This window comes from Bos indicus, chromosome 16 (assembly GCF_029378745.1).
Source record: "Bos indicus isolate NIAB-ARS_2022 breed Sahiwal x Tharparkar chromosome 16, NIAB-ARS_B.indTharparkar_mat_pri_1.0, whole genome shotgun sequence".
Classification (NCBI taxonomy): domain Eukaryota; kingdom Metazoa; phylum Chordata; class Mammalia; order Artiodactyla; family Bovidae; genus Bos; species Bos indicus.
In genome coordinates, this window is record NC_091775.1 from 32,602,080 (window position 1) to 32,629,085 (window position 27,006).

Sequence of the window (27,006 nt, forward strand, 5' to 3'; positions counted from 1 at the left end):
CCCCCATCTCTTGCGTCTCCTGCATTGGCAGGCGGATTCCTTACTGCTGAGCTATCTGGTGAGCCCCTCCAACGCATTATATTAAATGAAAGAAGCCAGACACAAAAGGGCCACACACGGACCACATGATTCCATTTAGGAGATATTCTGGAGGAAGGCAAGAGTATAAGGACAAGAATCTGATCAGTGGTTGTCATGGGCTGGAGAGGGGCCTGAGGGCTAGGGCTAGAGGGACTTTTCTGTACCCATGGCTTTGTTCTCTATCTTGATAGTGGTGGTGGTGGTTACATGACTGAACAGATTGGCCAACATTTATTTAACAATATAGAAAGAGGGTAATTTTTACTAAATTTAAATTATACCTCATAAACCTGAACTAAACAACAACAATTAAGGAATAGGAACAATAACAGAAGACTGGACAAACAAAGGCATTGAGATGGGGGGAGGAGGGAGCTTCCACTTCCCTTAAGCGGAAAGGGGGAATGGAAGCCCCCCACAGCTGCCTCCAGGAGAACCAGTTTCCAACTCTTTGGGCAACGAGGAGCCCAAACTGGGGGGCCCACCCACAGGCTGAGGTTGCATGTCTTAATTCCAGGTTCTGTGGAATTTGGTTAGTTGGTTACCTCCCATTATAGTCAATTAGCTCCACAACTTCAGACACCAGGGTTAGGCTCCTAACTCAGGGCTTTTGTTTGTCTTTCTGGCATCCAGTCGGAGAGTGCTGGGGGCCAACTGCCTAGGTTTTGAAAAGCCCTGTAGAAGCGGACAGAGAGCTGCTGCTACTTGGCCAGCCAAGTGTTGGGGGCCACACTTGCTTTAGAAAAGCCCAGTGAGGTTAATGGACGACTTTGCCCACAGCCCAGGGTCCCACCTAAGACACTCAGCTGAGGGCTGGCACTCAACTTCTGAGCATGGAGTATATACTACTTGGCAGACAAAGATTGGAGTGATGCAGTGCTGGCTTTGAAAACAGTCAAGAGGGGACCCTGTAAGTACTGAGTTGGGTTCCTGGCAGGGCAGCTTGCTCACAGAGCACATCCCAGGCATAGGTGTTCACAGAGAAATGTCACCGCTGGGCATTACCTGAGGGAGGGAGGCAGCCAAGATCTGGTTAGCTATTCAAAAGTCTGATTCACAGTCTATTTTAAAAACATGATTTTGTTTCTTCTGGGTTCATAGAGTGGATTCAAGCTAATGATTAGTAACATGGCCAGGGTGCTTTGATAAGACACATTGGTATTTCATGATGAGCACTTTTATGGTTTATGAACAAAAATATACTATGAAGCAGTTGTTTTTCTTTGCTAAAGTTTGTTCTGTTACGTTCCCATGACAATTACATGTGTAAATTATCTTTATCAAGCGAGCCCTTTTCTCTTGGATGTTCAAAAGCAAAGGTCAGCCCAGACTGGTGAGATTGTACTACATTTCTTTTAAAAAATTCATTTACTTGATATCTTCTTTTTGGCCGAGCCCCAAGGCATGTGAAATCTTGGTTCTCCCACCAGGGATCAAATCCCATGCTCCCTGCACTGGAAGTGCAGAGTCTTAACCACTGGACCACCAGGGAAGGGCTTAGATTGTGCTATGTTTTAAAGGGTCCCAGGCTGCCCTGGAGGAGAGCCTTCTTCCCAGGGAGGGCAAGGAGGAGCGGGAGTCGAGGTGGACTTACTTCCCCCCTTGCCGCTCTTCTCCATGCGGTACTGGTAGATGTGCAGCGTGAAGAGCATGTGTGAGTTGCGAAGATCATCCTCGTCACAGTCTTGCTGATTGCCCCGCCGGGAGGCGATGGCCGCATCCAGGAAGAAGGCAGCCTTCTCCGCGGTGGGTGCCCGCAGCTCGCTCTGGTTCTGCAGCTGCAAGACATAAGGGAAGGGTTGATGCTGCGGGCGAGAGGGCTCGCCTGCCACTCAGGCTGGCTGTCCTTTCCCCACTCTCCAAGGCTGATGTCCTTCTGGAACCAGGGCCCATGCCCATGTGCAAATTCTCAGCTTAATTTATTCATATCTGAAAATTAACCCTAAGCATGCTTATTGGAGAAGAATATTTTTACCCATTTTACAATGGAAGTAGAATCTGTAAGTTGTTCTTATTGTTTGGTTGCTAAGTCGTGTCTGCCCTTCTGTGACCCCATGGACTGTAGCCCACCAGGCTCCTCTGTCCTTGGGATTTTCCAGGCAAGAATATTGGAGTGGGTTGCCATTTCCTCCTCCAGGGGATCTTCCTGACCCAAGGATTGAACCTGAATCTCCTGTATTAGCAGTGGATTCTTTACTGCTGAGCCACCAGGGAAGCCCAGAATCTGTAAGTGGCAGATGTGAAAAGCAAATGGTTTTATCTCAGTGTTCAGTGGGAGCAGGTGTCCCACCCTGACCTCTGCAGAGCTCAGAAAACCCAACATCCTGGGCAATCCATGTACCTAAGGGACTATGTGGGATGTGACTGCATCTTGAGTTCAAAGATTAGACTGTATAGAAGCAGGTAATCCAGGGTACTGTATCTCAAAGAAGTGAAAAAACTTACTTGGCTTTAACTCAACTCTCAATTTTTCCAGCTATTTAATTAAAGTCAATTTTAGGCCACATTTACTAGAATAGTTCTAAAGAAGTAAATGTAAAAGACATGGAAAAAAAAAAAAAAAAAAAACCCCAAGATACTTGAATGTCTCATCTATATCATTTGTCTCATCTAAAGGGATATCTACTTTATCTTTAGTTTCTAAATTATGTTCAAGGCATACTCATTAATTGATTAAAGAAGCATCAGGGGGAATGTATCTAAATCCTATGAGATGCCTTGGCAATTATGTTGACAGTAAACCTGACTCAGAGCAATATTATCAGCATTTGACCTGCATTTCTTTATCAGGGGAGGGGAAGAAAAGGAAAATAATATTTCTGATTTGTTCAAGGAAATGATTTGCAGTACGAGCCTTAGGGTCAGTAAAAATTTTGACAGTTTTGCTGACAAAGGTCCATAGAGTCAAAGCTATGTTTTTTCCAGTAGTCATGTATGGTTGTGAGAGTTGGACCACAAAGAAAGCTGAGTGTTGAAGAATTGGTGCTTTTCAACCATGGTGTTGGAGAAGACTCTTGAGAGTCCCTTGGACTGCAAGGAGATCCAACCAGTCAATCCTAAAGAAATCAGTCCTGAATATTCATTGGAAGGACTGATGCTGAAGTTGAAGCCCAATACCTTGGCCACCTGATGTGAAGAACTGACTCACTAGAAAAGTCCCTGATGCTGGGAAAGATTGAAGGCACGAGGAGGAGGGGACAACAGAGGATGAGATGGTTGGATGGCATCACTGACTCAATGAACATGAGTTTGAGCAAGCTCCAGGAGATAGTGAAGAACAGGGAAGCCTGGCATGATATAGTCCACGGGGTCAAAAAGAGTCAGACACGACTGAGCGACTGAACTGAATTGAACTGATTCTGACTCTAACTGCACCCATAATTCTGAACTGGGAGAGTTGATATTTAGAACTTAAGGCCACCACAATCCTCAAACTTCAAAGACAGATTTTCTTGTGCTCATTGTTTTATATTTATTATGGCAGAAAAACAACCCAAAGAATGTTTAATATTCTTCAGCAAGAAGGTAAAGAGGACATGGGTCTTGTCCTCTTCTTCGGTTTCAGTTAATCAGAGCTTTCACCTCTGTGGAACTCCATTACTGATGTTATCAAAGTGAATGGAGGTTATGGCATAGTTGAATGTCTAGGTGGTGCTTAGAGTGGGAGCAGTGGGTAGGGTCACACCAACTCCACCACAGGTGCTGTGTAGACGAGGTCTGAGCACGTCTTATGCTTCCAACTGTGGTTCTCAAAGTGCAGTCCCCAGACCAGCAACATCAGTATGACATGGGAACTTGTTACAAATGCATATTTCAGGGCTCTATCCCAGGCCTACTGAATCAGAAATTCTAGAGGTGGAGCCCAGCAGTCTGTGTTTTAACAAATCTTCCAGACAACTCTGATGAAGACTGAAGTTTGAGAACCACTGCATTAAGGTTTGTATGACCACTTAGCTTGCATTCTATTTAGGTTTCATATACAAATAATATCTGATGCATCATTAAAACTATGAAAAGCCAATTTTAGTCAGACATGGTACAGACCTTTGGGCATTGCTGAGAACTAACCAGGCTATCACAAGTGACAGTCGGCAGAAACATCCAAGAGGGCTTCCTGGAAGAAGTGACATCTAGCCAATACACCCAAATAAGGAGTTAGCCAGATGAAGAGCTAGAGGAGAGGAGCAGGCACTGTTCCACGCACAGGGAATAGAATTTGCAAAGGCCCAGGGTAAGAAGGAGGATGGTGGATGCTTAGAGTCTTGCTCCTGAGAGTGCAGTCAGTCACTGGGAAGCTTGTTAGAAATGCATGATCAGGGGCCCAATCCCAGGCCTTCGGAACCAGAATCTGCATTTTTAACAAGATCCTCAGGGCTTCTTATACACATTAAAGTTTGAGAGTCACTGCTTTCTGAGGTGATCTAAATGTAATTTAAGAAGAGTGGCAAGGAGGGAAGTGGGAACAGGCGATCCTGGAAGGCCGCTTAAGGCTGTGAATCACGAGGATGCACAATGGAAGAAGGAGGATCTGAGATGCTTTAAGCAGGGCAAGAACATGGACAGGTATGAGTAGATGGGGTAATAGAGGGGGTACCTTCACCTGAGAAAATAATCCCACTTGATGAGACAGGTATTCTACTTATCAAAATGAACACATCTAAAATGGAGGCATCTGAAAAAACTAGAAACTAAAGCCTACTGCTAGAGACTGAAAGAGGTGATTATTCTCGGTGTGAACCAGGGACCTCCCAGGTCATTCCTGCATCTACCATCAAACAGCGAGGTAGAAACACTTTCAACAGGCAAGACATCCTGAAGAGGCCAACTGGAACTTCTCTTGGCTTAGCAATTATATCATGGTTCTAATTAGAAAGTGGTTATTAGTTTTTCCTACAGCACCACTAATCCGGCTGTAAACCAGTGCCAGAAACACAGTTTATAGAGCCATAAACAGTCCCAGTAATGGCTGGAGCTATTTGTGCAAAGCAGTAAATATTTCGGCTTGTTGTTAAACAAAAGAAAGATTGTACTCTTTTTTTTTTTTTTGAAAAGGGGCGTAAAGAAAAGTGAATTCAATTTCCCCCGATTGCTACAACAATTGTGGCTCCTGCTCATTGTCAATTAGATTCAAGGTACAAATATTTAGGTTGGGCGAGCAGCTGGCCCTGCAGCTGCAGGCCATAAAGTTCCAGTCCACTTTAAAGTAAACACTTGCAAGCCTTCCCAGTTTACATGTTGAGTGAGTCACGAGGTGAAGTGCCCCAGCCGCTGAGGGAGGGATGAGCCACCCGGAACTGACCAAGCCCCTGGAAGCAATCACCTGCGTGCCACAGATGGGGTCCTCGCACAGGTACACGCCTGGGGACTGGCCGTCCTGCAGGCTGCCTGTGGCCACCTCCGACAGCAGGTCCCGAAGGTTCTCTTCTTTACCCCACACCTCCACGGCTGAGATCCGCACCGAGAAACGTGCTCCAGTCTTTTCTTTCCGTTCGTTGATCAGCTTGAAGAGCCAAGAGATGGCACAGGGGATGATGCCCAGGTTTTGCATGGAGTCATCTTTGCCAATCATGGTGTAGGACTTTCCTGGGAGGGTGAGGGAAGAAAGAATAGCAGCTTGAGTGTCTGGACATCATTCTGCAGTCTCAAGAATAGATGCCAAGGATTCAGGAGAAAGGCCTGGGGAGTGGGGAATGGGAAGAAAGGAAACGAAAAGGTGAAAAATGTTCAACAACAAAACAAAATTTGACAGCAACGACAAAGCAGACATTTCCAAGTACTACTGATGGAAGGGCTATAATAAAGAATGTGAGAACCCAGACTGATGTCAAGGTTAAATCACAATTGACCTCGAGGAAGATCCCACAATATCACAAGCTGTCCAGTTTCCACACTGTTTTCCTCACGGTGCAAAGGCTAGAGGTGTTTCATCACTGTTACGGGTCTTTTTATCACACCCCACAGGTTCACGCCACATGCTTACACTTTGTATCCTTTCTCAAGTTAAATGCTGTGTATACTTTTATAGCATGAGCAAATTCCCTTTAAAATCTGGATCACTGCTTTGATCAGAGATCAAGAAGTGGTAGTGAGATGAAATGGGCTTTCTATCCTGGCCTAGAACTGGCTCCATCATAGCAAAGTTGCTGTTGCGAGCTCTGCCCAGGCCCATTTTTTGGAACGCCCCAAATTACTAACTTATCAAGCATGCCAGGTAAGGCCTGGTGAGCAGATGGCCATAGGTCAGGATTAAGAATGCGCTTTAGGGGGATTCGGTCATCAGGCCCTCCCAGAGCTGTGTGGAGGCCTCTTTTCCCAGGTGCTTCAGCTCAGGTGGGTTCCCGACCACTGGGTGGTGGGAAGTAGGGGTGCTGCCAGACTGATCCCCCCAGACAGGGGCTAATGGGGTCTGGGCTTTGTTTGCTGCTCCAGTGGCTGCTCCTCTGGCTTTATGTAGAATCCGAGAGGAAAGGGGGGCCCTCTCTGCTCCCCAACAACCCCTGCTCAGGAAATGTAATTTTCCTGCTGGCTTTCTGGGCATGACCCTGACCCAGACCAAGTGTGAACAACCCCATTACTCTTTGTTCATCTTCTGGACTTTAAGGCTTTACTAGATGACTAGGAATCCACTTAGGGTAAACATCTACATTTCAGAAGCAGAAACGGTTATTCATGATTACTCAGTTCAGCACTGCAGGAAAACACCTTCCCCTTCATCTGAGGACAGTACAGAAGAAAGGATGAAGTAATGGGGAATCCAGCAAGCAGCATGAAGAAGCGAAGTTCTCACTGACCCAGCTTGGCGTGGCCGAAACAGAACACACAGCCATCTGCCCCGTTGACCACAGACTGGATCACTTCTGCCACGGTTCCAGCACACACTTCAGCCTGGCACACACAAGAGGAGACACAAGCTGTGAGTGGACCATTAACAATGGAAACTCGTGCCTGCTTTCCTGGGGCTCAGGGTCACAAAGCCTTGGCATTTTCAGACAGCTCGGCTCTAATGGAGCCCTGGAGGTCTTCAGAACCCTTAATACTTCCCAGTCCCTTGCGAGCCTGAGCGTTACACTCATTACATGCAATCCACCCTTCTGCTAATCGTACATTTCAGTTGCTGTCTCTGCAGACGAGGCAGGAACAGGCTGGAATGGGAATCCAAGGTGCTTTCACAGACCTCACACCCTTCTCTGATTTGCCATTCTGGCCTCCTTGTACAAATATTTAAATTTTCCATTCACCCTCTGCTAACTAGATCCTTTCACACACACACACACACACACACACACACACACACACACACACACTCGAGTTTATGAAATAGATTAGGCTTTATTAGAGAGTAAAAGGTGATGTGCCATTTCAGGAAAAAGTGACCTTGAGATACATTATAGTTCTAATATAAGCAGGATGTTAATGATGGATGTCTGCTTTGTCTTCCTAACCCCCTCCTCTTTCTCCATCTCCAACCTTCCCTTTTCAAACCCAGCTTTTTCTTTCTTTCTCTATAGATACACTCAACATATACACTATTAATCACCATCGGTCAGTACATTACAATGGGTTTTCTTCAGCCTGTTATATGTCTCATCTCCAATGTGACTATTAAATCTTTAGACAGAGGTCAGGCTCTTGGTGACTTTTGGTATTTCCCCATTAACACCCAGTAATACAGCGCTCTGCAAATGATAAGAAAGTATGTTTTATGAATGGATTTGGGGATCTGGGATTTTAGCATCCAAGGCTTTCACGGCAGCGAGAGGGCAAATCACTCGCCATGTGCTGCACCTTCTTTTCTGCCTCAGCATCGTGGCGGATCTGAAGCAGTCGGAGGACGTGCAAACTGATGGCTCCACGGGCATCGGAGCAATGTGCCTCCTAGTGGGAATCTGAGAACTGCAGCCTCGGCAATGAATGCAGTTATTCAACTCCAGGTTGCAGCAACACAATGAACCTAAGTGTTCAAAAATCAATTTTCTCCCCTGAACTGAAACAGAAAAACCACACTCCCAACAATTGTCAGCTGTTCTGGTGGTCAGCTCGGCAGCTCTACTGGGGGCTCCCACTCAACGAAGGCGGTAGCTGGACAAGGCTGCGGTGGGGACCACAGGCTCTGTCTCACCCCCAGAGCCTAAGCAACGAGAGCCCAGTGCCAAACCCTGAGATGGAGGCAGTGGAAACTTGATGGAATTTGCTAACGTGCCTCTGCAGGACCGGGAGAAGTTATCAACAAATGAATCCTGCCTTCCTTGGATATGAAGTGAGATGGGATCTAGGAGGTTGAGAGCCCATCTAGAGCCATACATAAAAAAACCATATTAGGTTCAAGGTCAGCAAAGAGAAAGATGCTTGAATGTGAGCCAAATCCACACACATCCCTGACTCCCCTGTCCAAAGGCCCGAGGTCAGAGAGATACAGGAGTGGCCTCACAGGGCACAGGGTGGGTGGGCAGGTGGGTGGGCAGGTGCAGAATTCCTGCTCAGTGTTCACTGAGAAGAGAATGCTCAGCAACATGTCCATCTGGTGTTTGTTAGGAGCTAACTGTGGTCCCTGGAGGCCCTTTGCTGTCTTTCCCCTTGAACTGAGGGGCAGGAGCCTTCCCAAGCAGACTCCATGGGCAGGGCTGGGCTCCCCACAGGCAGGCCTCAGTTCTCCCACCCACCCTTCCTGGTGATGACAGAATGTTTGTGTTCCCCTTCCTCCACCCAAGTTCATATGTTGAATGTTCAATGTGATGGTATTTGGAGGTGGAGCCTTTGAGAGGTGATAAATGAGGGTGGAACCCTCGTGGATGAGATTAGCGCCCTTACAAAAGAGGCCCCAGAGAACTCTCCTGCTCATCCCACAATGTAAGGATGTATGGAGAAGACAGCTGTCTATGAATCAAGAAGCACCCCTCACCACACACTGAAACTGCCAGCTCCTTGATCTTGGACTTCCAACCTTCAGAACTGTAAGAAATAAATTTCTCTTGCCTGTAAGACACCCAGTTTGTGCTGTTTCATTAAGAGGGTGCAAATGGACTAAGACACCTCCCAAAAGCTGGACCCAGCAGAGGTCTGCCCCAGCAATGGGCAGCTGATGACTGCCAAGCCCACTTGAGGGTACTGAGGGTAGCTTATAAGGAGGAGCAAGGGCTGTTCTAATCACTGCTTAGCTTCAGGAATCTGATGTCCTTAGAGACCCAGTGAAAGCGAAGCTCATGACTGCTTTGGGCCACTGTGGTGGCTGCTGCTTCACAGGACAACCACAGGGCCTGAGAGCAGAGGCCCCTTCGGCACATGTCCCTACTTTCCCGTTTGGGAGGCTCAAAGCGTGTTCCCTCAAAGGGGCTGAGGCTGGCCATGCCAGCAGCCTGATATCACTATTAACAATGACAACAGAATAGTAAAAATAGCATTTATCGGACACTCACTACATCCAGGCTCTGCTCTAAGCACCTCATATGTATCCACGCAGTGAATCACAGCAACCGCATGAGGCATATTTTGATCTTGTTTTCATTTTATGGTTGAGCACGCTGAGGCCCAGAGAGGTGAAGTGACTTGCCCAAGGACACATTGCTAGTAAACAGTGGATAAAATGGCGGGAGGACAAAGATACAACACCATACTGAGCAGGACACAAATTGTTTCCTAGGAAGAATCCAGGACGGATGTCCACCCAGCAAAGGGTCTATGAATGAGAGACTGAATTTTTGAGTCTCAGTTTCCTTGTCTGTAATGTGAAAATAGCAATAACTCCCTTTCCAATACCACTGGATTCCAAGAAGAGTCCAAGTGGGTTAATGTACATGAAACTTCTTGAAAACTGCAAATTTATTAATTTATAGAACTGTCATTTACTATATTAGAATTGTAGCAAAATCAAAGCACTCTGAAGTGAGTGCAACTGACAGAGTGAGCACATGAGCCCTGGAACCAAGTGTGAAATGTAAGCAAAGACTAGCAATAAAGATGGCTCCCTTTTCCAGAATAAATCTAAAACTCATTAATAGGCCACACTTAATTTAGGGTTTGCTTTGGAATTCTTATGACTTAGGGAGATTTGCTTTTGAAAAGTTTTAGCTTAATTAAATTATTTGTAGGTCATTTATTAGACCCAATATCAGGTTTAGATTAGTGAGCCCATTGGGTGGTACAACACACAAAAAATGTAATGAAGAGAGAAACTATAGAACTTATTCATAAAGTACTTCATCTTTTCATGGTAAAACTCTTTGGGGAAACCACATGCTCGGCTTGTTGATGAATGGAGCCTATAATATGTGCTAAGTGCCTGTGGTGTAATATAGGTGCCCATGTGACTATCACCACTTCCTACACTCAGATGCCACGTGGAGGAAATTAACAGGAGCTGCAAATGGCAGCCATCAGCACCCTGTCTGCAGGTTCTGCTCTAGGCTATTAGTTACCTGATTGTACATTGTTTTGTATAAATCTTGGGAAGTACTGGAAATTTATCAGGAAGATGCAGGTGTCTGATGCCAAAATGCAGGCAAAGTAGGCCACTGTACACCTATAACCTGGGTTACAGATGTCTGCTACACGATCCAGTGCACCAATTCATGGCAGATGAATTGCACCAGATGGTGTAAGTGGATCTTCTAGTAGACATCTGTTCCTACTGGGATGGGTTCCAGGAGCTTTGGTTAAGGAATCTTGGCATCCTGGGCCCCCAAGAAGCCTCCAAATTACACTCATAACAGAACAACAAAAATGGCCACAATTCTCCCCCTGCCCCATGTGTTTTCCCCTTGCAATGTGACTCTGCAGCTCCTCCAATCAAGAGGCAGAGCCTCTTCCCACCCCTCAAATTTTGACCAATCAAATTCAGCAAAAGGGACGATGTGTCAGTTCTGAGCTTAAGACCACAAGAGGCCTGCAAGCTTGGATCCTGTCACTGCCATGACAGCAAGCCCAAGATAGCCTGCAGGTTGATAAGAGACAACGTGGAAGACAGACCAAGTGAGCTGGCCAATGCCACTCTGGACCAGCCTACAGCTGGCCAACCCTCAAACATGTGATAGCATCCAGCTAAGATCAATGGAGGTCCTGACCCAAACCAGAGCTGATCACTTATGCACAGGTGTGCCAAGCTGGGTGTAGAGGAATGCTCAGCTGACCCACAGACTCATGATTGATAATAAATGATTCCTGTTTTAATCCACTAGGTTTAGAGCAGTTTGTAAAGCAGCAAGAGCTATCCCTAGCCTGACCCAGGCCACAGGACTGCATGACAGCCTCAATTTCTCTGCCTAACACTCCAGGTCCTCACTAGGACTACCCTCTATGGAGGTGGAGCTGCTACTGCTAAGTTGCTTCAGTCGTGTCCAACTCTGTGCGACCCCAGAGACGGCGGCCCACCAGGCTCCCCTGTCCCTGGGATTCTCCAGGCAAGAACACTGGAGTGTGTTGCCATTTCCTTCTCCAATGCATGAAAGTGAAAAGTGAAAGTGAAGTCACGCAGTCGTGTCTGACTCTCTGTGACCCCATGGACTGCAGACTACCAGGCTCCTCCATCCATGAGATTTTCCAGGCAAGAGTACTGGAGTGGGGTGCCATTGCCTTCTCTGATGGAGCTGGAGAACCCTGCCTAATTCTAACCCAGCTCCTTGAAACACCTTTTCTCTTCTTATAGGTTCACACCCAGAAGCCCAGGCAGAGACACGTCCCTGGTGGTCCACTGCAGATGTCCAGGCAGAATTGGGGTCCCAGTGGACCAGTTGCCAGCACCTTGATACAGCTGTTCCTGAAGCTTCCAATTTGGCCTGCTCCCTTCCTGCTCCTGTTTGCCATCCACTGATTGGCTCACTCTTCCTTCTCTCCAAGAGTATGTTCTGCTGAAATCCTGGCACAGCCTGCCCAAGGTGTGACACCAACCATTCAAAAGGACTGAACTAGTCAATGGAACTCAAACTGCCTTGCAAACGTTGCTATGTGGACAGTGGAACTGACCCAACAGACTGTTTTGGAAGGCAGCTCTTGGGTCCTAGTGAATTACAGATTCTTGAAACTAATCAATATTGCCTGAACCTGAGGAGGCGTTATACCCACCTGAGAAGCATCCTGTGGAAAAACCGCATCGAAGGCAAACATCTTGGGAGGAACTTGGTTCCCTCTCTTTTGGAAGGCATTTAGACCTCCACACGCCAGGGGGTCATACAAGGTGATCTGCTTCTTCCGCGGGTCCACCTTTAAGAAAGAGCTGGATTCTGAGGTATCGCGAGCCAGCGTGGAACAGATGCGAAGCATGACTTTCACCTGTTAAGAAACAAAGGCAGGAAATGACAGGCATTAAGGTGGGCTGCCGTCTATGGGGTCGCACAGAGTCGGACACGACTGAAGGGACTTAGCAGCAGCAGCAGCAAGACACTTGGATACTTTATGACGGAGCACTTTTATGTCCTTTGGAGACACAAGTGTATATGGCAGTGTGGAATCATCTCATGACAAATTACGATAAAATGCACAATGAATTAGCAACATAATCCTCAGCAGGTCATGGGAAAACTGACTTATTTATAATTACCAGGTAGAATATTTTGATAGGTCCGTTACTTTATTACAGAACTGGCACATCACGCTCTTTGTCTTCCTATTAATATAAATAGAAAGTTAACTGTACCCAGGTGGCCCAATTACTTAGATGAAAAGGTAATCTGGACTGCCACGCTTTGGGGGCTAGCGTAGTTCCCTTGAAGCTCGCAGATCAATAAACCCTGGACATAAAAGTTAGCTCCGTAATTTACTCCTTGCCTCTTGCACATCAGGACTCTTAGAGACAAAAACCCACAGTTATTAGTGTCATCATTAGAGGCCTGGGAAAATGGCTTGTTTTTAATGACCAGCATTTGAAATGTGTTCCAAGGGGCAAAAGTGATACAAGATTTGTTTGAAACATGTTATTTGGGATCCTATTAAGTGAGTGCATAGAAATGGTCATTTCAGGGGATGAAAGCACATCTCTGCGGGAAACAGGTTAAAGACCTGCCTCTTAAGTCATCGAACGTGGACATTTCTAGTGCTCAATCCAGCCCAGCCCCATCCCAGGGCTGAGCAGGGCACTTGTGGGAATGGACTGCTTGCCCTGGACTCTTTGAGTTGAGTAGGAGTCGAGCTGAAGCCTCACGCACAGTTCTGGAGGCTCAAGTCCTGAGAAAATGGCAGCATTTGCTCCCTTACCAGCTCTTGTTATCGTGGAGCTAGTTCAGTCCAAATGTGTAAGCACCTAACCTAGGCGCCAGGCACTGGGGCTGCAAAGACCATAATACGGTCTCTTTGCAAAGACCAGAAGGGCAGACAGACACGAAGGCAGGGGATTTTTTTAATACAAGGAGGCAAATTCTGATGTTATGAATAGGGTTACTTTTATTATTTAAATTTATATATTTATTTAATTGGCCATGCTGTGTGGAATGTGGGATCTTCATTCCCCGACCAGGGATCAAACCCACGCCACCCCTCACCCCACATACACACATTAGCTTTGTTGCAATTGGAAGCTTAGAGTCTTACCACTGGATCACCAGGGAAGTCCCACATAGGGTTATTTTTGAATTCCTCTCTACATCATGCCCTCTTCATCTAATCAATGTTCAGGCCTGATGAAATCTCAATCATCAATTTTGGGGAAAAAGACTGTAAAATTTTACATCAAAGATTCCAAGCACACAGAAATGCTCAGAGAATACTCTCCACTGTGCCTAGCAAGTGAGGTCATCCTCCTGCTTGTCTCAGCCTGTCTGCTGAGGCACAGGAACTCATCTGCAGAGGGCAAAGCTGAAACGTCAAGAACTCCTAGGGCACTGGACTCATTGGATGTCCTGCATCCTGTCCTGGCTGGCTTGTTCTTATCACTTAAGAATAGTACTCTAGTGCGGATACAGAGGCTGATCATAGTGGAAGAGGGCAAGGTTGGGATGAAGCTGACCTCTCACAGTCAAATCTCTGTTCTCCCACTGAGGTCATATTTTGCTGCTCTTGTTGTTCAGTCACTAAGCTGACTCTTTGCAACCCCATGGACTGCAGCAAGCCAGGCTCCTCTGTTCTCCACGATGTCCCAGAGTTTGCTCAGATTCATGTTCATTGAGTTGGTGATGCAACCTAACCCTCTCATCCTCTGCCACCCTCTTCTCCTTTTGCCTTCAGTCTTTCCCAGCATCCAGGTCTTTTCCAATGAATCACCTGAGGACTGAAGATTGAGTGCTTTCAAACTGTAGTTCTGGAGAAGACTCTTGAGCATCCCTTGGACAGCAAGGAGATCAAACCAGTCAATCCTAAAGGTAATCAACCCTGAAGATTCATTGGAAGGACTGATGCTGAAGCTCCAATGCTTTGCTACGTGATAGGAAGAACCAACTCACTGGGAGGTCAAGTAATGATACCTGTCTTTTGCTGAGGGTCTATGGTATGCTAAGGCTGTGCTATTACCAATGGTATCTTACTTAACCCTCTCAATAAGCCTGTGCATAGGTGGGCTGTCCAGATTTTATAGATGAGAAAACAGATGTTACATTGTGGGTGGTACAGCTGGGCTCTGATCCCACCTCTGTCTGACTCCAAAACCCCGAAAAGTATCCAACCCATACATTTTCCATTATGCCAACTACTGCCTCCCATACACAGTCAAACTTCTCAGAGCCTCAGTTTTCTCATCTGTATATTAGGAACAATGCCTATCTCATGGGATCGTTGTGAGAATGAATTGACATGTGAAGTACTGAGCACAGAGTAGGGGCCTCCTGATTCCTGTTTCTCCCCCTCCTTCCTCTTCTCCCCCTCCTCCTCCCCCATCTTCTGCGTCCCCTCTCCCTCCTGCCTGAACTTGCCTCTCTCTGAATCACGATATTCTAGCATTTTCCAATCACAGTGTGAATGATAAGGTTTTAGAACACTTTGCCCTGGACTCAAACAGGATGCCATGGGGGAATCACTGCAGATGGAGCTGGATATGAAGTGCTGGGACTTACAAGGCTCCCATAAGTAAAACACCGTCTAGTCTCATACACAGTCACTGCATATATGACAATAACCATCACGTCTGTCTACATTTCATTCTGGCAATTTTCTTGTTCACTGTGAATGTCTCCAATCTTCTTTCAGTTCCACTCATGTCTGTAGATTTGCTCCACTTACACAGCAGGTGTGCTAAGAGCATGTATTCAAATTGCAACTTTGGGTAGGTGCCTGGGACCTCTGGGCTTTCTGTCAGACAACCTCCTAGCCCAGCCCCTGAGTGCTACAAGTCAGGGATGATGCAACCCCAGGCAGAACTGATGGAGTCACATGGCCGACTGCTTTTCCATTTCACAATTTCACATGCAATCTCTGGGTAACTAGAGGTGCTGAATGTAAAATATGAGCTAAGCCAGGCAAGGGCCCACAAGGAGAAGCAGGAGAGAAGGGACTGGATCGGCGAGTCATTTGTTCAGGAGGAAGGCTTCTGAATCTTAATGAAGTTCCAGGCCTGCGGTTCAATTTTCCCAGACAAGCTGCAGATCTCAGCCGCTGGTCTAACCAAGGAGATCCACAGCTCTTTAAAAACTCACTGAATTCTGGGCTGAGGTAAATGCCACCCTCCATTCTCTTCTTTGCAATTCATTTAAATAAATGGATATATATTTTTTTCACCCTTAAAGGAAGGAAATTGGGTTTCTCTGCTTCATTTCTTTGTGTCATTATTCCTTGAGCCTAGCACTCCACTTCCTACTAATCCTCTGTAATTAAAGTGCTAAGGAGATACCACTCGTGATCAAGAAAGTCCCCCAACTTCTTGCCAGGAGTTTGCGCTTTTGTTGCAAACACTGGTAGGTTCTTGGCAACATCTCCTACAACCCTCCTTCTCACCACTGCCCTGGGAAGAGGGTCCCCACAGCTGTCGACATGCACAGCCTTCTCCCCAGCTCTCAGGGTCAAGGGGAGTATTTTAGGCCCAGCAACTGAGGATCTAGAAAGGCCCAGAGTGGGGGAATGCCAGCCAGTGCCCTGACTCCCTGAGAGGAGCTGAGCACCTCACCTACCAAAGTGCTCCCTGGCAGAGACTCCACTTTGTCTCATTCATTGAAGTTTTCAGTGGCTGGTGCAGGACAGGTGTTGCTCCCAACAGCATGTATCTTGCTGTCCTGCTCATTAATCATTCCAGCGCCTCCTCCTGGATGGCCTGGCGGGACTAATAGAGAGGTGGGTTTGTGAGACTCACAGAGCCTCGACCCTGAACTGGACAGACTCTCCATCAATGTGAAGCAGCGCCGACTGCCTTAGCCTTCCGGGGAGCCCATGACAGGCACGGTGCTCACTGCTCTGCCCATGTGATCACCCAGACCCCCGCCTATACTGAGGCTGAGGACTGACCAGGAAGGTTCCTCACCGCCTGTATCTCCACCCACAAGCTGTCTGGTCACAGGCTGTCCTCAGACTATAGGGCTCAGGAGGGCTGGGGGCCAATTTGACCATTCAAAGGGTCGCTCATCGGTCAGAGAAAGACTACAGGCAATGGTGAGGTGGTGGGACGTGGAGAGGGCACAGCAGTCCTGCACAGGTGTGACTTTGTTTCAGCTCCTTTGTGGAGCCTCACAATGAAGGCTCTGGACCAACACACATGTAACAGGGATCAGTCCCTGGCAGGTGTCTTGGCCCCCGTCGGTGCAATGAGAGTGTGCTGGCAAGGACAGTTTTCCCTACAAGGTTAGACGGCAGAGTAAATTAACCACCACCATCTTTCAGCTGCGTTCTATTTCTATATTTTGGTTCTTTATCCTAGTGTCTAAGTTCACAGAATTTTAAGAATCAGCTCAATAGAAGCTGGTCATGGTGATGTCAGAGCAACCTAACCATGAACACCGGGTAGCATCATTTCTATCTCAATTCCAGCAGTATTAGAATGATCTTCACCTTCCACATATATTCTTAAGTTTCTAAAATACGTCTGGAAGTGCTTCTTCGAGGCATGCAGAGTCACATAAGATGGGTGCATCAGAATCCACCAACCAGAAGCATGGTGGGGCGAGAAGAGCAGGTGAGACCATCAGAGGGGATTCTAGACCCAAAGGAGCCATCTCCTGAGACAGAACCTCCAAACTGCAGAACCGGGAGCACTAACAACTCCAGCCCAAGGTCAGTTTCTGTCCCACTGAGACACGCAGTGACGCTAGGGCAAACTGTGATGCATGTAAGCCATGGAAATATCCACCTTGCCATCACTCATGGGCAACTTTCTCAGCTCAGATGAGAGAGAGAGAGAGAGAGAGAGGCTTGGACCAGACCTGGACCAGAGAGTGAGCTGACATCCAGCCCCTGCCTGATTGAGCCGATGGGCAGGCAGGAAGCATTGCTGGGCTGCCCGCAGCACACCAGGAAGCCTTGCCTGGTTTCTGTGTGTGTGTGGATGGGATTCGGCTCTTGAGGAAAAAACATGGGAGAATAACAACAGGCTCTATCGTATCTGAAGTATATCTCCATTCTTACAGGTTCTAGGTGTGATGGGCACTGACTGCAGTGAACTAGGAGCCAGGGGACTGGGTTCTTAGGCAAACATCACCACCAGGCGCAACTGTTCACCTAAGGTGCCATCCATTGGGGTGGGTATGGGAGGGGGGGCTTGGCTTCCTTATCCCTAATGCGGGCTTGTTGTGTTACCTCCCTTGCAGGACAGGCATGAAGAGATAAAAAACAACAAACAAACAAAGAAAAAAAACCAAAGACATACTCTAGAAGGGCATACAAATGTGAATATCATTCTTTGAAGGAAAAAAGGAATTGATTTGCATTCTTCAAACTAATTAGTACAAAATAGACTTTCTACATCAAATTAATGGCATTAGAAGCCCTTCTCTTAGGCTTAATTTTAAAAATTAAAGCAAAAACTTATTTAATGAATACACACAATGACAAGAGAGACAAGAATAAAATATCCTCCTTCTTCTTCCCCCTCAAATTAAATTAAGGCATATACAGTCTGCTTATGTCATCTGTAAAGGTGAGTAATCTGTGTAAAATTGGGTCTGAGGCTCTAAAAGCTAAATGAGCTATTTCTCTTATTTTATCCTTTCTTTTCTGTCTTGATCACACAAGATAATATACTCACAATGTCTACTTATGGTACATTAGCCACTTCAGAAAAATTCTCCAGCCATTCTAAGTAAGATGATTGAAGAGACAGGCACCTTAAACAGTATATATTTCTCAAAGTGTATTCTTCTCAACACACTCACTTTTCTGATCTACCAAGAAATTGAGCAATCTTCCATATTCTTCTATGCTTTGGACATTCTGTCAAATCTATTATAAAAGATTTTGATGAAGTACCAATTTCTAAAACATGCTGCAAAGGATTAAGGGTGTGATTTTCCAGCCATTATTTAAAGAGTGCTTTCCTACTTAGATGGAGAAGGAAATGGCAACCCAGCCCAGTATTTTTGCCTAGAGAATCCCACGGACAGGGGGCCTGGTGGGCTGCAGTCCATGGGGTCGCAAAGAGTTGGACACGACTGAGCGACTAACATCCACTTCCTACTTAGAGCCTAATGTAAGAGTCTCTTGCTGATCAATCACTGGCACACTGAAACCCACAAGGTTGACTTTCCTTCACCCTTTTGAGTTACCAAATGTGCGTGATAGGAGAGAGGGCCAAAGATGTTTTGTAAAGAAGCAAATTAAAATTGGGTTTTAAAACAGAAGAAGGTTTAGACATTTTTCTGATAAAATTTCTAGAAATATCTGAAATTACCTTTTAAAAAAATAATTAGTTAATTATTTGGGGCTGCTCTGGGTCCTTGCTGCTGTGTGCAGTGAGTGGGGGCTACTCATTGTTGCAGTGTACAGGCGTCTCATTTCGTGGGCTTCTCCTGTTGTGGGGCACGGGCTCCAGGGCAAGCAGGCTTCAGTAGCGGTGGAGCACAGGCTTAGCTGCCCTGCGGCATGTGGGATCTTCTCAGTCCAGGGATCGAACCTGTGTCCCCTGCATTGGCAGGCAGATTCTTAACCACTGGACCATCACATAAGTCCATCCAGGAGTTTTTAAGGAGACCACGGAATCATATGCCAAATAGTAATAACCTTGGAGGTCTCAAATAACTCTGATGCTAGGATGTCCAGGGAGAACCAAACAGGTTCCCTACATTTACAGACAGGGCTTTCGAACATTAGGTTACCAAGTCATTATTCCATCTGCACAGAGTTGCTGTCACAGAATCACAGAGTCACACTGAAGGGACTCCAGAGATTCCAGGTAGTTTAGTTGTTAGTTACAGATCAAAACTGGATTAAATTTCTTTGCATAAAACCACAGTGGTAGTCCTCCATGACATATTTGTAGGCCAGGAGGCTCTCTTCGCCTAGAGGAGGTCCAGGACAATAGAATCCAGTGCCGAGCTTGAGGGGCGGAGGGCAGATTTCAGGAGGCTGAGGGCACTCCAGGCCTGTTTTGAGGCAGTGTCTCCTCGGTGTTGACAAAATCAATCACCCGGGCAGTCAGCCATCTACACTACCACCATAACTTCTTTTACAAACTTTCCTCTGCAAAGGACTATCTCATTTCCATTTGGTGCCCCACAACAGCTTTGTTAAGTTAGTTTATTACAGTTATTACAGCCATCATCCATACCGTAAGGCCCAGGAGACTGAGGTGCAGGGTATTCAAGTGACTCATCCAAAGCCAGTTCCCTGGCAAAGGTGAGAAGCCTGTGGGCCCGACCAGCTCCTCCTACAGTGAGTGTCCTGGGTCAGAGCCAGAGAAGGAGCCCTGTCCTCCCACTGAACCCAGTGGGGCTTGAACTTGTCTCACTTTGGGCTGGGCCCATTCTGAACTACCTTTACAGAGATGGGGGTGCTGACACTGTATTGGGGGCAGCTGGCTTCTCAGAGGTGCCTATGGCTGTTGTTTAGTCCGTCCTGTCTGACTCTTTTGCAGTCCCATGGACTGTAACCCGCCAGACTCCTCTGTCCATGGGATTTCCCAGGCAAGAATACTGGAGTGGGTTGCCATTTCCTTCTCCAGGGGATCTTCCTGACCCAGTAATCAAAGCCACGACTCCTGCATTGGCAGGCAGATTCTTTACCACTTAGCCATCAGGGGCAGCCCAAGCTCAGATGGTGCCATACAGCAAATAACGAGCAGCGATGCCATCAGAGAGGAAAGATTTACATTATTAAAAGCCAGGCTGGGAAGAGAGACGGGTGGTGGTACACTAGAGCTAAGTGTGGGAGAACGCGTGTGAGACCAGAAAACAGAGCAATAAGAGAGGTGCTCAGGGAGCGGGGGAGGAGGATTCACCGATGCCCTCCATCCCTAGCATCTGTCACCAGGCAGCCAGCAGGGGACTGCAGGGCTGGAAGGAGGGAGAACGAAGCCAGGGGAAAAGTCCTTCCCATGAAGCTCATGACCAGGCAGTCCCTGGGACCAGGGCCCCTCACCCCAACTAGCAGGCTGGGAAAAGCCTGGCCAGGCTTCAAGAAAGGAGACGGGCATGTTTCAGGGGCTGGTCTGTCACAAGGATGGTGACTCTGACAGCCGCCTGTTAGCAAAGGCTTCATCTCTTAGCTCAGTGCTAGGATACTTATTTGAAATGGATGAGCTGTTTAGAGATACATCCTAAGACACAGGTATTCTTGGGTCTGAAGGAAAGCGGGATGTGGAATTTTCTCTCCAACATTTAGAATGCTCACTGTCCACAGGTCCTCCCTCTGACCATGTGGAGCACAGCCTGGAGCTTGGCAGCACAAGCTCTGGAGACCCGGTGCCTGGGTTTGAGTTCTAGTTGTACCTTTTTCTAATGCATATCTGTGGATGAAGCTTCACCTTCTGCAAGCCACATCTAGAAAAATCATGAACTCTGAAGTCAGAATGTCCTGGCTTCTACAAGTTATGTGACTATAAACATATTTTAACAGTTTCCTCATGAATAAAATGGAGATAATAATCCCAATCTAGAGGAGTTATTATCCCTGGTGGCTCAGAAGTTAAAGCGTTTGCCTGCAATGCGGGAGACCTGGGTTCCATCCCTGGGTCAGGAAGATCCCCTTGGAGTAAGAAATGGCAACCCACTCCAGTATTCCTACCTGGAGAATTCCATGTACGGAGGAGCCTGACAAGCTACAGTCCATAGGGTTGCAAAGAGTTGGACACTATTGAAGTGACTTAGCATGCACGCACATGCTAAGTACTTAGCACAACGTAGGTCTTCAATAAATAATAGTGACCATCCCACTGAACCCTCATTCATGACACTGCTGTACAAGCTGGTGTCCTAGAGAGCAGATGATTTCTGCTCTCCCTGTAAACACCTTAGACCACAAATTCAGGAGATCTGGTCAATAGATTCTTAATAGTTTTTACCTGTAGGAGAGATCTAAAGAGAGAAAATGTTACATCAACATACAGTACAGAACTCCATGCTTATCCAAGGCTGCCCAATCTGCATAGATGCTAGGTTAGCTCATGCCTTCCAATTGCCACCCACTCTCTCTGTTGCCTGATTTTTTATAAATCCTGGGTAAGTGACAGTTGGAGATTTTTCCGAATACTGAGTAGGAAAACCATCGTAGTCAGTCACCAGAAGGTGACTGTGGTTATTTTATCTTTGGAAATACCCATTCAACAGATAAAACACAGCATGGAAGACATTTTCGAGAAAAGCAGTAACGGAAGTAAAGGTCTCTCAGTCGTGTCTGACTCTTTGCGACCCCACGGGCTTCGTCCATGGAATTCTCCAGGCCAGAATACTGGAGTGGGTAGCCTTTCCCTTTTCCAGGGGGTCTTCCTAACCCAGGGATTGAACCCAGGTCTCCCACATTGCAGGCAGATTCTTTACCTGCTGAGCCACAAGGGAAGCCCAAGAATACTGGAGTGGGGTGGCCTATGCCTTCTTCAGCAGATTTTCCCAACCCAGGAATAGAACCGGGGTTGCCTGCATTACAGGCGGATTCTTTACCAAATGAGCTAAAGCAGTAGTGGGAACTCCTTAAATTAGAATTCTTTCAAAGGGACTCAGTTTGGATTTGGGAACTTACTGGGGTTCCCTGGTGGCTCAGATGGTAAAGAATCCGCGTGCAGTGCAGGAGACCCGGGTTCAATCCTTGGGTCAGGAAGATCCCCTGGAGAAGGGAATAGGCAACCCACTACAATATTCTTGCCTGGAGAATTCCATGGACAGAGGAGCCTGGCAGGCTATAGTCCATGGGGTCACAAAGAAGTCGGACACGACTGAGTGACTCTCACTATTTATAAAAGGCCCATTTACTACTCAAGCTCGCTCATGGGTTCTGACTAGAGAGGTAACTAACAGATCTGTCTTTAAATAGTGAGCATTCAAGAAATTCTGTGTCTGCTGGTGCTGGCTGTCATCAAAGATGCTGTTCAGCTTGGCCACCAACAGGGCCAAGGGAAAGCTGTTTTTCTTTTCTGCAGCCCAGTTTATCATAAATATGAAGACTTCAGCTTGCTAACCTGACACTTGATTTAGTGTCTTCTGTACCTCACTGCTGGATTCTCCTTGGTCCCAGGAATTTCAATATCCCACTGTTTCTGGCCTTTGACCTAGATAAATAAACACCCGAACTCTGAAAATAAGTCAAGTGACCCTGTCAGGGGACTGTCTAGAAATACTAGCTACCAGGCCCACCATGGAATTTAGTATAGCACCACAATAAACAGTGTAGTTCTCTAAATCAAAAAGGCAACAGCCATGATCATCTAATAATTAGCTGTGTATTTCTCTGGTATTCATCACTTCCATCCATTTTCTTTATAAAACTGTCAGTTAGGAACACTGTCCGAGCTGCTCCCAAGTTCTATTAAATATGTGCATCTCTCATGGGTCGATTATTTTGTTCCTGGCAACACCTCATATGAATGAGGCCTGGGTAGAATCTAGCGGTGTCAGCATTAGCCTGAGTTCTCAGTGCTTCCTGGGGCCAGACGTTAGGTAAGCCAGTACAGAACCCCCTCATGCTCAGCACTGAGGTTTTTCTAGGCCCACATGCTTGGTGTTGGGAGAGAAAGCATCCTGATGAGGTGGGATCTGATGCAAGGTTGGGGAGTCCCCTCCTGGACAAGCCATTGAGGGTGCACACTCCAGGATGAGGCTGTTTCTCCAGCTGGAACTCTGCAGCTTTAGTTCCAGGAAAGAGAAGAAGGAGATTCTTATCCTAGTGACAAAAAGCACCTGAAGGATCTTTAGGGCCAAGAGGCTGAAATCTGGAACAGTCTTGGCTAACATTTAGGGTAAATAAACATTTCATCAAAAACTGATGCACCCGATGGATCGCCATGCCCTACTCCACGTTCTTGGGACCTCCTCAGACTAAAAGAGGTGGGGAAAGGGAGGAAGGGAGGGGGAGGAAGACATCATCCCACATCTCAATCCCTGGGCCCTTCATAGTCTTAGAGACTTTCATTCTCATTCAGTGAAAAAAGATGAGGAAAGTTCAATACCAGCAACTCTAGCCACAATTACTCCAATGCTTTCACTGTCAGTTCCTCCAAAAGGCCTCACTATTTGAGAGTGCCTCCCTCTAATTCCACTAAACACGCATGAAACACACAGTATGCACAGAGCACTGGTGGCTCAGCTGGTAAAGAATCCGCCTGCAATGCAGGAGACCCTGGTTCGATTCCTGGGTTGGGAAGATCTGCTGGAGAAGGGATAGGCTACCCATTCCAGTATTCTTGGGCTTCCCTTGCAGCTCAGCTGGTAAAGAATCCACCTGCAATGTGGGAGACAAGGGTTCGATCCCTGGGTTGGGAAGATCCTTGGAGAAGGGAAGATCTACCTACTCTAGTATTCTGGCCTGGAGAATTCCATGGAGTACAGTAGTCCATGGGGTCGCAAAGAGTCAGACACGACTGAGTGACTTTCACTTTCATTTTTCTACCTATTTGAGAGTGCCTGTCTCCAATTCCACTAAACACGCATGAAAAACACAATGTTCATAGAGCCCTGGCCGGAGGGAGTGGTAAAGAAAGTCAGACCTATGATAACAGAAAAGGGAGAAGGTGGCATTTCCATTTCAGATCACTTTATTTTCAAGTTTTAGAACCAAAGCAACTTAATTCTCTGCTTAGCTCCAAAGAGCCCGAAGTTCAAAGCTGCCTGCTGGTTGGAAGAACTAGAAGGGATCTGATAAACCTGGGTAGCCCCCAAGGTGAAGGGCATGCTGATAAGAGGCAGGGATGAGTGAAGCCCAGTGGGGAGTAAAGGAGCAAATGCTAATGAAAAGCTCCAGCCACCTCTGGGCAGAGGCAAACCGCTGACCACCTCCAATTTCCTTCACTGACTGGATCTTGGCAGGGAAGCCCTCACTGGCAGCAAGACACAAGTTCAAAGCAGAAGGGTGAATTCTAATATGGAGGATTATTTGGAAGACATGTTTTCTCTTTACTTTCTTAAAATATCTGAGTGAAGAATCAGATCGAGTTGAGGGAGAGAATTACCAAATAAATGTGAGATTTACCTAACTGCAGTCTTCTCCTGTGTGCTTATGGTAAGAACTGAAAAAGAAAAACTGTCAAATTAAGGTAGAGACTCATAATCCAGGGGCTTCCCCAGTGGCTTAGCAGTAAAGAACCTGACTGCAATGCAGGAGACAATGTTTCAATCCTTGGGTAGGGAAGACCCCCTGGGGAAGGGAATTGCAACCCAGTCCAGTATTCGTGCCCATGGCCTGAGGAGCCCGATGGGCTACAGTCCATCAGGTAGGACATGACTGAAGTGACTGAGCATGCATGCATGCACCCATAATCCAACAATGATAATCCTCTTTGCCTGGAAGGCTGGGGCTAGGGAGAGGACCTGGGAGGGGGGAATTCTCCCAGTAGCTGATAGGCTTTGGAAACCTTTAATGCAAGGCGCTTGATCAATAAGGTGTACTACTGCATTTGAGAATTTAAAAGCCCTCCTAGCATGCCATGTCTGAAGCAAATGTCAGAAGCATTTATCATGTGTTGGGATGGATGGCATGCAGCTCCAGCTTGCCAACCTATGAAAGTGAACTTTGCTTAGGTCCCACACAAATACCCTTGACAGGCCCTTTTGTATCACATGGAATCAGCTTTCCTCAAAGATCAGAATGCATGAGGACGCTTGATCATGGCTCCACAGAATGGAGACCGCCAACAGGCTCCATTACTGGGAAGTGTCCCCATCATGGAGCTTTGTTCCTGGGCTCCAGCTTATAAATGAGTGTTTTCTCTTGCCTTCCAGGTGAACACATGAATTGCCCTCCTTGTCTTTTCAAAGAGCCTGAGCGGCTGTCCTCTCATCCGACCATGGTACCCGGTTCATCTTGTTTAGACTTAGAAACCTCAGCTAAGAAGAAACTTGCCCAAGGGATGTGGATTGAAAACAATGGCCAGTGACTCTCCGAGACTCCTGGCCACTCCCCCAACTAGTTGAGTGGGTGAACACCCAGAGCAGGAATCAAGAAACCTTCATCCATTCATTCCTTCAGCATCTGTGGAGCATGTCTCAATCTGAGCCAGGGTACCGTGCCAGGGTCTGTGTTTACGGAGAACTTAAAGAGCAGATGTTGTCTTCAAGGAACTTAGTGCATCAGGTGAGATAAAATGTGTAACACATGGTACAAAAGAGCTGTATACTGGGGAACAGTGAGGGTCCAGGTGGGAGGGGACATTTCCACTAGGGGAGTGGGGCTAGGAAAGGTTTCAGGAAGATGATGATCAGTGAGAGGAGTCAGGGTCAGCCAGGCACCTAAGGCAGGGCACGGGTACCTGGGCAGAGTGAGCAGGTAGGCAGAGGCTAACTGGGGTCTGGGAACCTGCACGTAGCCATGGGGTCTTGAGTCAAGTTTCCAGCCTCCCTGCACCTCAGTTTCCTCAACTATAAAGTGGAGGTGGAAATAATGCCTACACCTCATGGAAGTTGTTAAGAGGATTACATGAGCTGATGCACGTGAAACTCTCAGCAAAGAGCCTGGCACAGGGCAAGGGCTCAATGAGTATTGCTTCATGACTTTACTCTGATATTCCTTAGGGTGGGCAGGGTGGAGGAGGGGTAAGAAATTAGACTGGAAAAGTAACTGGATGTCAGATTGTGTAGAGACTTGCCTTCCAAATTAAAAACTCTGTACTTAATTTGGAAAATGGGGAGACATTAAACCAGTGGTCCCCAACCTTTTTGGCACCAGGGACTAGTTTCATGGAAGACAGTTTTCTTCATGGGCTGGGAGGGCAGATGGGTGGGGGATGATTCAAGCAAATTACATTTTCTGCGCACTTGATTTCTATTATTATTACATCAATTGCTTCCCAGGTGGCTCGCTGATAAAGAATCTGCCAGCCAATGCAGGAGATGGGGGTTCGATTCCTGGGCCGGGAAGATCGCCTGGAGAAGGAAATGACAACCCACTCCAGTATTCTTGCCTGGGAAATCCCACGGACAGAAAAGCCTGGCAGCGTACAGTCCATGGGGTTGCAAAAGAGTGAGACACAACTTAGCGACTCAACAACAACAACACCTCAGATCATCAGGCATTAGATCCCAGAGGTTGAGGACCCCTGAATTAAAGGACAAAGGAGGAAAGTAACTGAGGCGTTCCCATCGTTCTGCAATAGAGCAGCTTCGGGGTCATGATTTCTCCATCCACAAACCAGTGGGTGCTAACAATACAACCAACTTTCTTTCAACTTGGGCTATTATAAAGTTAAAGATGAGAGTGTGTGTGCAACTAGCACTTTCATAGCATAGCATTTTAGACATGCTGAGTCAATGAGTCTACTGTGGGACCTGTGTAGCTGACAACTCTGCAGAGTTAGAAGTCTGCTGTATGTGAGTGAACTCGGTACTAAAAGCAGCCACATGACCTGACAAGGAGAATAATGAGCCAGTCAACCAAAAAATAAATATTTATTAAAATGCCAATGAGCAGTGCACACTCTTTACCTAGGAAACCAAAGTATGCCAAAACATTTCC

The 27,006-nt window shown here is 46.8% G+C and overlaps 1 protein-coding gene across 2 annotated transcripts in view; it reads right to left on the reverse strand.

The window, feature by feature from the left end:
- KIF26B (kinesin family member 26B) overlaps positions 1 to 27,006 on the reverse strand; it is a 517,976-nt gene that overhangs the window by 85,011 nt on the left and 405,959 nt on the right. For both annotated transcript variants that reach the window (XM_070768089.1, XM_070768090.1), the window contains 4 exons: positions 12,136 to 12,342; positions 6,873 to 6,966; positions 5,402 to 5,664; positions 1,676 to 1,859 (listed from right to left, as the gene is read on the reverse strand). In XM_070768089.1, the coding sequence (XP_070624190.1) occupies positions 1,676 to 1,859; positions 5,402 to 5,664; positions 6,873 to 6,966; positions 12,136 to 12,342 (748 nt within the window). The remainder of the gene's footprint in view (positions 1 to 1,675; positions 1,860 to 5,401; positions 5,665 to 6,872; positions 6,967 to 12,135; positions 12,343 to 27,006) is intronic.